The 12,986-nt window shown below is 37.6% G+C and overlaps 1 protein-coding gene across 8 annotated transcripts in view; it reads right to left on the bottom strand.

Moving 5' to 3' along the window:
• The window catches only part of LOC123517572 (mitochondrial tRNA-specific 2-thiouridylase 1-like), a 76,343-nt gene that overhangs the window by 44,535 nt on the left and 18,822 nt on the right, over nt 1-12,986 (bottom strand). For 7 of the 8 annotated variants that reach the window (XM_045277806.1, XM_045277809.1, XM_045277812.1 and 4 more), the window contains exons 4-6: nt 12,390-12,574; nt 9,983-10,081; nt 3,947-4,074 (exon numbers count right to left, since the gene is read on the bottom strand). In XM_045277806.1, the coding sequence (XP_045133741.1) occupies nt 3,947-4,074; nt 9,983-10,081; nt 12,390-12,574 (412 nt within the window). The remainder of the gene's footprint in view (nt 1-3,946; nt 4,075-9,982; nt 10,082-12,389; nt 12,575-12,986) is intronic. The other variant, XM_045277813.1, reaches the window with a different exon arrangement.

Below are 12,986 nucleotides of genomic sequence, written 5' to 3'. Positions count from 1 at the left end.
TTTCATTTCTTCTTTTTCTCTTTTTGGTCTATATTTTATATTTTTTTCTTTTATTCCAAATACGACTACCCTCTTCTTTTTTACTGCAATTTCTCTAACTAGATTTTCTTTTGTCTTGAGGACTCCTATCATTTTGTTTGTCATATTTTCTTCTTTTTCTTAAAGTTGTTCTTGAATCACCTCCTGAAAATCTGCCTTATCTTTCTTATCTTGGACTCTCCATGCTTGTACTTCTTTTTTAATCACGTTCTGTACTCTTTCCTCTTCCTTGTTTACTAGATCTTTCAGCTTCTCCTTTTCTTTCTCGGCTTTACCGAGTCCTTCTTCCATCTGCTTCTTGTAGTTAGCTACTTCCTTTTTTAGTTCTTCATTTTCCGCTCTTAGCCTAGCTTCACTTTCTTCCACTTTTCTTATCCTTTCTCTCAGTCTTATAAACTCCATTTCCTGTTCTTTATTCTCTTTCATTTCCATCTTCTCCTTTATTAGTTTATCTAGTTTACATTCAATATTGAACACTCTCTTAAGTAGTGAAGTACTCGTCGTATCAAACCCTTCAAATACGCGTTCTCCCTCACCAACATAGTCATCATCAGCCCCTTCTTTATTCTCATGTCTGCATTTGGATGGAATCTCTTTTTCACTCATTATTCCTTAATAATTAATTTCATGAAGAAAAAAAAAATGAGTCCTCACTACCTGCCCAGGCCACTGTAAATACTATACAACAGGTATGTAGTGAAGATCAGCTGATCGTCGGAACTGCGCCAGTGCGTCCGCCCTCAACCGTGTCTCTCGTGTGTGTGTGTATTTACCTAGTTGTAGTTTTACAGGGCCTGGGCTTTATGCTCGTGTGGTCCCGTCTCCATATCTACACTTATCCAATTTTTCTTTAAAATTATGCACACTCTTTGCTGACACCACTTCCTCACTCAAACTGTTCCAAGTCTCAACACATCTTTGCGGGAAACTAAATTTTTTAACATCTCTCAGACATCGTCCCTTCCTTAGTTTCTTACTATGCGATCTTGTGCTTCTAAAGTCATATTCTTCTCTCAGGATCAGTTTCTCATTATCCACTTCATCCATTCCATTAATCAATTTATAAACTTGTATCAGATCCCCCTCTCTCTCTTCTCTGCTCCAAGGTTGGTAGATCCATTGCCTTTAGTCTCTCCTCATATGCCATCCCTTTAAATTCTGGAACCATTCTTGTAGCCATTTTTGTAGTCTCTAATTTTCTTATGTGTTTCTTTTATGGGGAGTCCACACAACTCCTGCATATTCCAATCTAGGTCTTATTTTAGTACTTATCAATTTCTTCATCATTTCCTTGTCCATATAGTGAAATGCTACTCCAATATTCCTTAGCAAATTATACGTCTCTCTGAAAATTCTATCAATATGGCTTACTGGTTGATTATTTTCTTCCATTGTCACTCCCAAGTCCTTTTCCTTTTTTACTTTTTCTAGTTCTACTCCATCTCCCATCTTATAGATTCCCACTGGTCGTCTTTCACTTTTTCCCATTTCCATGACATGGCTTTTGTCCACATTGAATTCCATCTCCATTTTTGCTCCATTTCCAGATCTTGTTTAAGTCTTCCTGTAGTATTTCACAATCCTCTTTTGTTTAATGACTCTGCACAGTTTCGCATCGTCCGCAAACAGATTTATGTAGCTGTTCACTCCTCTGGCATGTCATTTATATATACAAGAAAAGTATTGGTGCCAATACTGACCCCTGTGGCACTCCGCTGTCTACTGTTCTCCACTTGGACTTCATATCTTTAACTATCGTCCTTATTTCTCTCCCCCTTAAGTAATTCTTCATCCATCTCAATGTGCTTCCTTTTAAGCCACCCTTCTCCTCTAACTTCCATAGTAATCTTTCATGTGGCACTTTATCAAAAGCCTTTTTTAGATCTAAATAAATACAGTCAACCCATCCTCTCTCTCTTGTACTTTATCAACTATTCTAGAGTAGAAACTCAATAAATTTGTCACACATGACCGACCTTTTCTAAAACCAAATTGGCTATTTGATAATATTTTGTTGTCTTCAAGAAACTCAATCCATTGCTTCTTTATTACTTTTCACACATCTTGCATATTACACTAGTTAGTGATACCGGTCTGTAATTTAAAGGTTCTTCCTTCCTTCCGCTCTTATATATGGGAACCACCTCAGCTCTTTTCCACTCCACTGGCACTGTTCCATTTTCTATTGAGCATTTTATGATGTTGTATATTGGACTTGCTAGTTCTTCCTACATTCTTTCAGTATTCTGCCTGAGACTTCATCCGGTCCCATTGCCTTTTCCTCATCCAATTCCGTCATCAACTTTTTATTTCAAGCTTGGTTACTTTAATCTCTTTCATATAGACAGTCTCTATTACCCTGTGGTCTTTCAAATTTGGATTCCTTAGTAAAGACCTCATGAAATTTACTATTTAACAGTTCTGCCATACTTTTTGGGTCTTCCACCATTCCGTTTTCTCCTTTTAACCTTTCTATTGTTTCTTTTGTCTTATTTTTCCATTTATGAATCTGTAGAACAATTTTGGTTGTTCCTTACATTTTTCGACAATGTCCTTTTCATAGTTCTTTTCTTCTTCCTTTCTCACCTTAGCATATTCATTTCTTGCTGTTTTGAAGTTTTCCTTATTTTCTGGATTTCTGTTTCTTCTCCACCTTTTCCATGCTCCATCTCATTTCTCCTTTGCCCTAGCACATCTTGCATTAAACCAATCTTTCTTTCCTTCTTCTTTAGGTCTATATTTCGGAACATATTCCCTGACCCCAGTTTTGTATATTTCCAAAAATAAGTTATATTTCTCTTGAACCGTTAATGAGTTTTCCATCTCCTCCCAGTTTACGTTTTAAAATAGTTCTTGAGATTCTCAATATCAGCCTTTCTGTAATTTAATCGGTCTCCTTTGTATGATTCATCTCTATCTTCCTTTCCTTCTTCTATATCCATTTCTAATATTACATGGTCACTCTTTCCCAATGGGCACTTGTATCTTATATCATCGTTAATTGGTATATCCCTTGTAAAACTAGGTCTAATCTTGCCGGCTCATCGTTTCCTCTGAATCTTGTGTTTTCCTTTACTCTTTGGACCATCAAATTATCTATCATTAGGTTCAGGAATCTATCTCCCCAGGCATATTCCCCTATACCACTTTCATAATTTTCCCAGTCTACCTCCTTACAGTTGAAATCTCCTACCAATATCACTTTTCTCCTTTCCTTAATGATTCTTGTAAGACTCCTTATTGTGTCATCTATCATGTCTCTATATTCTTGGTTAGTCCATGAGTTTGTTTTTGGTGGCACATATGTTCCAATGATTGTTAACTCCTTTTTGTTAATATGCATCTTAACATACTGTATTTCTGATTGTGTGTGTGTGTGTAAGTGCATGTAGTTTTATGAGAAGTAGGAGAGTTGTCTTTAGAGGACAGACTGTGACTCCCCCCTTGAATTGTGAGACACAAAGGGAAACATTCAACAAGATCAAAACTAGCTTTAATGGAGAGTTCACAGCACCCCCTGAACTAGTGCTATTAAACTTAGCTGGGAGTAAATTATCGTTTTGATAGGTGTCTACTACCTCCTTTTATAAAAATGAGCTCTCAACATGTTGTATGAGGGGTCTAGACATGTTCTACGTGTGAGGGTTCTAAATATATTGTATGTCCCTTTGATTATTTGCTGACCTTTAGTTTTCTGGGCAGCAATAGTAAATCCATATAACCATGTCTATAATAAGAGAAAGAACCAGTATATGATGATGGTGTAAAATGTGAGACAAAGTTGTCATCTTTTTATATACTGTATATATAAATTTAAGTTAAAAACATATAACCTCTGGAACTGGATTGTGCTTCAAGAAATTTAAAGAATAATTAGCTATTGAAACAAAAAAAATTCAATACACACTTCTGATATAAAATCCTGAAATTTTCTTTCTCCAATGAAGCAAATCCCTGTGGAGTCTCGTTTCTCTGCGACATGATGCAGGTTTGCACTCTCCGCTATCTTGCGCACCACAGCTTTGTTGTAGTCTCCTGAAACAGTATTGATTTTGGGGCTTAGGAAAAAAAAAAAAATAAAGAAATAAAAAAATAAAGAAATAAAAAAAAATAATAACAATAAATATATATACCTGTATTTCGTGGAACCAATTGAGGTTTTATAGTTAAAATTTCTCAAAATATTGAAATTAGAAATTACTGTACAGCTACTAAACTTGCTTAAAACATCATATTGCCTTATTTATAAAGGCGGGTTCACGCGTGCCAATTTGCAACAAATATTTTACGCACATTGAGTTTCCAACTCACGATCTGTGCCTTGCAACTGCAGAAAGCAGTCGCTAAAACAAAACCAATATGTTGGTCTTGTTAGTCGACTTGCAACTTTATTTACGTGATGTCACGGAGTAAGCTTTGAAAATGTGATCTCCAGATATAGAGAAGATGATGTTAGAATTGGTGCGGGAAAAAGAACACATCTGGGACCACAAAAATTAATTATACAGCAAAAAAAAATGTTTGTGCAAATTGTCGTTCGACGAAATAGCTGCCACTTTACAAGAACTGTTTCAACGCAGGGTGTTGTTGGAGGTGAGGATTGAAGACTTGTCAGGATTTAATTTCATTGCAATTGTGCATAATCTTCTTAAGATTAACAATTTTCTTAAGAGAAATGTAGGCTAATTTAGAGTGTGGTAGACACTCCTTTCTTTCCTTTTACTTAGCCAGAGACATATCCACAAGTATTTTCTCTTCTCTTGACTCTTCCGGTATGCCAAAAGAAAAGCAACCACCACTTTAGCATCATCACTGGAGGAAGACATCTTGGTAGGTAGCTGTTTGTTTACATTCACTTACTGGCAAGACGTCAACTACAGGCAACCCTCGCTTAACGAACGGGTTACGTTCCTAAAAGAATGTTCATTGTGCGAATTTTCATTAAGTGAACCAATTACAACAAGTTTGACCCCAGACTTGAACTTCCATTGGCAGTAAATAAGGCGAGATTGCATCATAGTACAGTCAACCCTCAGCTATCGCGACTTCGGCTATCGCGTTTTATTGCTTTCGCGCACCCATGAAAAGCTGCTAAGATTTCATTATCGCGACCTCAGATGCCTGCTATCGCGCGCCCAGCCATGACGTCATGGGATATCTGACCTTCACGCCTTCACGCCAAGATCAATTCGGCTATCGCGTTTTCGGCTATGGCGCTGCTATTTCGGCCCCAATTGGGCGCGATAGCCGAAGGTTAAGTGTACAGTAAAAGGTTTAATGAAAGTAAAAATTATGAAATTAAACATTTAAGCAATTTAATTTAAGACTAAGTCATTATAATGTACACTAATATATGTATATAAGTAACTTTATAATGTTGATGATTTAAAATTTATGAAGGGAGGGAGAATGGAACAGGAAAGATGCTAGCTGGCAACCTGTGGAATGTAAGCAAAGGGCGCATCATTGTACCGCATGTACCACATTTCCACAAGGCTTGCCATTTTATCCATTGGATGGCTCTTTTAGCTGGCAAAGAAGATACAGTCTCACCAGCCTTCTTAATAGAGTCTACTGACTTGAAAATAGTAGAGACAGTAGGTGGAGTCAAGCCATGGTGGCAAGCAATGCTATTAGTTTTCTCGCCTCTTGTGTCTGTGAATAATATCCAGCTTCACTTCATGAGTAAGAGACTTCCTGGTCTTCTTAGCAATGCTAGGTGACATTGCAGGGCTGGTTGCAGGACGTTTTGGTGGCATGTTGAGTGTGAGATGACGAGCTGGTGCTGGACCCTGCTTTTGTTTTTAACTAAGAGCGGAGAAGGATAGGGGAGTGAGTGGTGCACGTTTTGTCCACGAGGCACTGGTGTATTCAAAAGCCTGTCGGCTTGTGTGATATGGCGGGGTTTTCAAACTTGGAAAAAAAAAACTATCTGGATAAAATTTCATTAAAACGAGTTTGGTGTTCGTTATACAAGCAGATGGTAGTAAAAGGAAATATTTGTTGTAGTGAAATTTCGTTGTGTTGACATTCATTAAGCGGGGGTTGCCTCTAGTTGATACTTTCCAGGCGCTGCGTCTGTCACTTTCTGACTTGAAGGGATGAGTTGGAAACTCCACCTACAAAAAATATCAGTCACAAACTGGTACGTGTGAACCCGCCTTAAAAATATGTAGTTAATAAGATTAGAAAAAAAATTAATTAAATTAGTAAAGCTACCAATCCCAAAATTCTGTAATAAACTAGTATATTATCCATGTTCATAATAAAATATTTCTAAATTTTTTCTTTTTTTTATGAAAGGGAAGACTGCCAAGGGCAACATAATGTTAGAGAGAAAAAATAAAATAAAAAATAAAAATAAAAGGACCACTGGAACTGCAGGTTTCCTAAAGGTCCAAGAGAGTCATCCAAAAGCTAGGGACAAATGTCTTGACACCTCTCTCTTAAAAGAAGTTAAGTCATAGGAAGATGGAAATACAAAAGCAGGTAGGGAGTTCCAGAGTATACCAGTGAAAGGTAGGAATGATTGAGAATACTGGTTAACTAACTCTTGTATTAGAGAGTTGGAGAGAACAGGGACGAAAGGAAGAAAAAAGCCTAGTGCAGCGAAGTCATAGGAGGAGGAGGAGGCATGCAGTTAGCATCAGTAGAACAGTTAGCATGAAAATAGCAATAAAAGATAGAAAGAGATGCAACCTTTTGGCAGTGAGAAAAAGGCTGAAGACAGTCAGTCAGAGGAGGGGAGTTGATGAAACAAAAACCTTTGATTCCACCCTATCTAATTATCTAATAAAACTGTGTAAGCGGAACCCCCCAAACATGCAAAGAGTACTCCATACAGGGGCAGATAAGGCCCTTGTACAGAATTAGCAGTTGGAGAGGCAAGAAAAACTGGCAGAGACGCCTCAGAATGCTTAATTTCATAGAAGCTGTTTTAGCAAGAGATGAGATGTGAAGTTTCCAGTTAAGATTATGAGTAAAGGACAGACTGAGGATATTCAGTGCAGAAGAGGGAGACAGTTGAATGTCACTGAAGAAGAGGGGATAGTTGTTTGGAAGATTGTGTTGAGTTGATAGATGGAGGTATTGAGTTTTTGAGGAATAGAAAACTACTAGATTTTCTTTGCCCTAATTGGAAATCTTAGAAAGATCAGAAGCCAGGCGTTCTGTGATGGCCATGCGTGATCTGTTGACTTCCAGAAGTGTTGGTTGTCTCTGAAGACGTGGAAAGATGTATGGTAGTATCAACAGCATAGGAGTGGAGAGGGCAAGAAGTTTGGTAGGAAGGTCATTAATGAATAAAAGAAAGAGAGTGGGTGACAGGACAGAACCTTGAGGAACACCACTATTTAGGAGAAGAAAAGTGGCTGTCTACCACAGCAGCAATAGAACAGTCAGAAAGGAAACTTGAGATAAAGCTGCAGAGAGAAGGATAGAAACCGTAGGAAGGCAGTTTTGAAATCAAAGCTTTGTGCCAAGCTCTATGTCTAATGTGACAACAAAAGTTTTACCAAAATCTCTAAAAGAGGATGACCAAGACTCAATAAGGATAGCCAGAAGATCACCAGTAGAGCGACCTTGATGGAAGCCATACTGGTGATCAGATAGAAGATTGTTAAATGACAGATATTTAAGTTAAGAATCTTCCTATTCAGGATAGATTAAAAACCTTTAGACAAGCAAGAGATTAAAGCTATAGGATGGTAGTATGAGGGATTAGAATAGTCACCCTTTTTAGATACAGGCTGAATGTAGGCAAAGTTCCAGCAAGAAGGAAAGGTAGAAGTTGATAGACAAAGTTGAAAGAGTTTGGCCAGGCAAGCACAGAAGCACAATTTTTGAGAAAAATAGGAGGGACCCCATCAGGACCATAAGCCTTCGAGGGTTTAGGCTAGCAAGGGCATGGAAAACATCACTACAAATAATTTAAATTGTAGATATGAAATAGTAAGAGGGAGAAGGAGAGGGAGGGACAAGCCTAGAATAATCCAAGGTGGCGTTATGAACAAAGGTTTGAGAGAAGAGTTCAGTTTTAGAGATAGAAGAAATGGCAGTGGTGCCATTAGGGTGAAATACAGGAGGGAAAAATGAAGAAATGAAGTTATTGGAGATGTTTTTGGCTAGATGCCAGAAGTCATGAGGGGAATCAGAGTTTGAAAGATATTGATATTTTCTATTTATGAAGGAGTATTTGGCAAGTTGAAGAACAGACTTGGCATGATTCTAGGCAGAAATATGAAGTGTATGAGATTCAGGAGATGGAAGGCTCAAGTACCTTCTGTGGGCAACCTCTCTATCATGTATAGCACGAGAACAGGCTGTGTTAAACCAAGGTTTAGAAGGTTTAGGTTGAGAAAAAGAATGAGAAATATATGCCTCCATGCCAGATACTATCACCTCTGTTATGTGTTCTGCACACAAAGATGGGTCTCTGACATGGAAAGAATGATCATTCCAGGAAAAATCAGTATAATACATCCTCAGGTCCCCCCCCAACTGGCAGAGGCGAAATGCCAGAGGCACCTCCGCTTTGTGGGATCCTGAAGAGGGACTGGAGAAATAGGACATGATACAGAAATGAGATTGTGATCAGAGGAGCCCAACAGAGGTGACTGGGTAACAGCATAAGCAGAAGGATTTGAGGTGAAGAGATAAAAAAATGCTGGGCGTATCTCCAAGATGGTCAAGAATAAGAGTAGGGTATTGCACCAGTTGCTCTAGGTCATGGAGGATAGCAGAGCTGAAAGCTAGTTCACCAGGATGGTCAGTGATGGGAGAGGAAAGCAAATGCTGGTGGTAAACATTGAAATCTCCAAGAATGGAAATCTCTGCAAAAGGGTAGAGGGATAGAATGTGCTCCACTTTGTAAGTTGAATAGTTGAAGAATTTCCTATAGTCAGATGAGTTAGGAGATAGATAGACAGCACAGATTAATTTAGTTAGAGAGTGACTGTTGAGTCAAAGCCAGATCGTGGAAAACTCAGAAGATTCAAGAGCATGGGCAAGAGAGCAAGTTAAGTTGCTGCAAACATAGACACATCACCCAGCTTTGGAACGAAAATGAGAATAGAGAAAGTACGAGGGAACAGAGAAGGGGCTATTGTCAGTTGGCTAGACAGCTGTGTTTTGGTGAGGAAAAGAAGATGAGGTTTAGTAGAGGAGAGGTGGTGTTTCACAGATTGAAAATTAGATTTAAGACTGTGAATGTTGCAGAAGTTAATGTAGAAAAAGTTGAGGGAGGTGTCAAGACATTTAGGGTCGTTATCAGGAGAGGAGTCTGACCTGGGGACATTTCTGGTCCACTGCCCAGAAGAGGACTCCAAGGCTGGGTTTGGAGTTGTCATTTTTCTATTTTGAATTTCAAGTGAAGGGTGTGTGTGTGATAGGTGCATGTAGTTTTGTGTGAAGAAGGAGAGTTGTCTTTAGAAGGCAAGCTGTGACTGCCCCCTTGAGTTGTGAGACAAAGGAAAATGTTCAACAAGATCACAACTAGCTTTAATGGAAGGTTCACAGCATCCCCTGAACTAGTGTTATTAGACCTTGCTGGGAGTAAATTGTCATTTCAGTAGGTGTCTACAACCTCCTTCTAGTAACTATTACTATTACTACTACTACTTCTACTACTACTACTACTACTACTACTACTAATTATAATAATAAATGGTTACAGTCATGATGCTGAAACTATACATATTAATATAAAAAGGTTCTTACTGGTTATGATGTTGATGGTTAAAAAGACAGGTGAAAGTATCTTACATAGAAAATTGAAAGAAATTATATGACCTTGGCAGTGTATGGTACTGTAAGTCTGGCCTTATGCCTCAAAGTAAACATGGTTACTGATGATAATCGGTCCATGCAGAATGCAATAAATCTGAAACTAACTTTGATCTCCACAATAAGATTTAAGTATGTGATGTAATACTAAATAACGTACCAATAGGGAAAAGTGTGCACTGGAGAGCTTTCTGGGGAATCTGGCTGAGAAAGAATGTTTGATCCTTGATACGATCAAAGCTCTGGAGTAGTCTTGCTCCTGATAAAACAGAAAAGTAACATAATTTTATTTACTTGCTCCCTGGTTTTTATTCTAAAAATGTAGTTGGAAGGTAACAAAATCTGTATACCAAGATGTTGATGAAGTAATGAATGAATCTTAAGTAAGCAGTATGTTTTCTCTTTTTTTTTTTTCAACTTCATGTAAATGCAAATGCTAACCATATGGAGTATAAAGGGCACAATTTGGTTCACTTGACTAGATGATTCACAAATTAATACAATAAAATTAATCCTCCTCTAACTCAAATTTCAGAAATGTTAATTTCATCTAACATTGCCTAAACTGCAGATTAAGTCTTCATATGCAACACATATGCACACTATCATGACTTTTCACATTCAAAACACCTGTAGGTCTGCTGCCATCTCTCAGCAGCTCCCTTGATAGTAATAATGAAGTAAGACTGGTGAAAAGCTCTTTTCATTAAATCAATGCTGCTGTATATGCCACTGACTTCTACTCCTATGCTGCAAAGACCAATCATTCCAACCTGTTTAAGTGACCAACTCCTTTGTCACAAGCACATCCACCTCACCCTGGAGAAGCTAAGATTTCATATAGGACTTAAACTGGAAAGGCACCTTAAAAGCTAAACAAATCAAATATTCGCATTGTATTTTTACTGCAAGAATTTTACCAATAATTGAACTTTGGGTTGGGGTGCAGAAGGAAATAGGAAGTTTCAAGAGTTCTTCTGATGCAATATTTTAATAATGCAATGACCTTCTATAAAAGAACCACATTAGAGGAGGACTGACTGTAATTGTGATAAATCTTTCTCAATCTTAGGGAAGATACGGTGGTACCTTGAGTTACAAGTTTAATTCATTCAATGATTAAGTTTGTATCTCAATTTGTTTGTAATTCAAATAAATCTTCCCCATTGAAATTAACTGAAATGCCATTAATCTGTTCAGCCCCACCAAAAAGTCCTCCATTTCTTTTACAAGTTTTTTAGGTAAGAGAAAGGTTTCATAAATGTAAAATATTGTAAGAAAGCATAATAAAGAGCATAACAGAGAATGTTAATAAATGAAGTGGTTTTAAAAAGTATATTTACCTCAGAGATCAGATACCTAGGGCTAACGGTAGATGCTGGCTAAGGTTGAGGGTGAAGAAGGTAGGTGTCAGATGGCAGAGATGGGAGGAGTTTATTGTTTCATGCTTTTTTTTCAGTCAATTTCTTTTGCCATAAACCCTCTCACTTAACTGCTGAACTTGACTTACTCATTACACTCTAAGGCCACTTTCACAACAAGATGGCACGTCGCACATGACAAGTGGCAGGTGGCAAGTGGTAAATGACAAGTGGCATGGTGATTTCAGACCAAGGTAGCACTTCACCACGCATTTCAGGGTGGCAGTCCACTTCACTGTGCACAAGAATTCTTTGTCTTGTTAATCATTTGAGATGTACTGAGGTGATGTTGTGTATACAGACATTTGTATTTCTTCACAGCTTCTACAAATTTTATGTTAAATTGTACGTTGTCTGGAAGAGGCATACTCATAGTTGTGCACGAGAACATGCACAAAAGACGACTGTTTTCCACAAGGCTGCATGTCTCTCTCATCAGGCAGTGTTGTCCCATGTACCTGTGCAAATCTGTCTATCTCTTGAAAACTAATCAATAAGTGCCATACATCCAAAAGTTTTCATTTTATTGTATATTTTGTAAAAAAAAAAAAAAATGTAATACATCACCTAATAATAAGTTTGGAAGTGAAAGTTCTATCAAAATTTGGTATCACAATCTGGGATGGCAAGTTGCACACTTTAAAAGACGGACATGAATGTCTGAATGGCATGCAAGTTGCACAAGTCACGTCATCTAAGTGAGAAAAGTTTCATAGATTTCTTATGTTCATTTTCAAGTGGTGTGCTATGTGCCATGCCACATGCAACAACATCATTTGCTGTGTCAACTTGCAGCAGCATAACTGGAGCTTTTTATGATTTTTAATTTTAGCTCCAGCCAAATCTAAAAATCAACTGAGCAACAGCTTGTAGATTACTTGTAAGTTTGGGCGCTCGTAACTCAAGGTCCCACTGTATGTCTCAATCAGCATCAATAATGCAGGTTTATTGTAGTCATAAATTGTCCAGTAGAAGTTTTTATCAACATACTTTCTCCTATCAATGAGCACATGTGTATTATGTACTGCTTTAACTCACAAGTATCATCAAAACAATAACAAATAAAAGATAATTTAAGAAATTTTGTACAACATGAGTTTAAAATATTACACACACAAACAACAACATAGTTTAGTCAAAAGTTACCTTTCCTGATGTCATAGTTTTCCAATTCCTCGCCAAAGGAGCTTCGTGCATAGTGTCCCATTGCAATAACTTCTGCATTATGAATCTCTTGAGCATTTTTGAGAAAAGCTGAAAACTTCACCTTCTTATTACACATGATGTCTGGATTTGGTGTAAAACCTGCCTTGTATTCTTCTATCAAATACCTGTGTAAGTTAGAGATTGCAAATATATTATTATATACTAAGTACATATTTTATAACATGTCTACTATAAAACACATAAAAAGACTGAAGACAATACAGAAGTGTAGGCACGTCTGTGCACAACACGTGTGCATAAGTGTGCACACACACACACACACACACACACACACACACACACACAACTTATTTTTGGAAATATATAAAACAGGAGTCAGGGAATATGTCCCAAAATATAGACCTAAAGAAGCAGGAAAGAAAGATTGGTTTAATGCAAGGTGTGCTAGGGCAAAGGAGAAAAGAGATGGAGCATGAAAAAGATGGAGGAGAAATAGAAATCCAACAAACAAGGAAAACTTCAAGGCAGCGAGAGATGAATATGTTAAGGTAAGGAAGAGGAAAAGAACTTTGAAAA

The sequence above is a fragment of the Portunus trituberculatus genome, chromosome 42 (genome assembly GCF_017591435.1).
Source record: "Portunus trituberculatus isolate SZX2019 chromosome 42, ASM1759143v1, whole genome shotgun sequence".
Lineage (NCBI taxonomy): Eukaryota > Metazoa > Arthropoda > Malacostraca > Decapoda > Portunidae > Portunus > Portunus trituberculatus.
The sequence above is the reverse complement of the archived record's forward strand: the minus strand, read 5'-3'. Positions and strand labels throughout refer to the sequence as shown.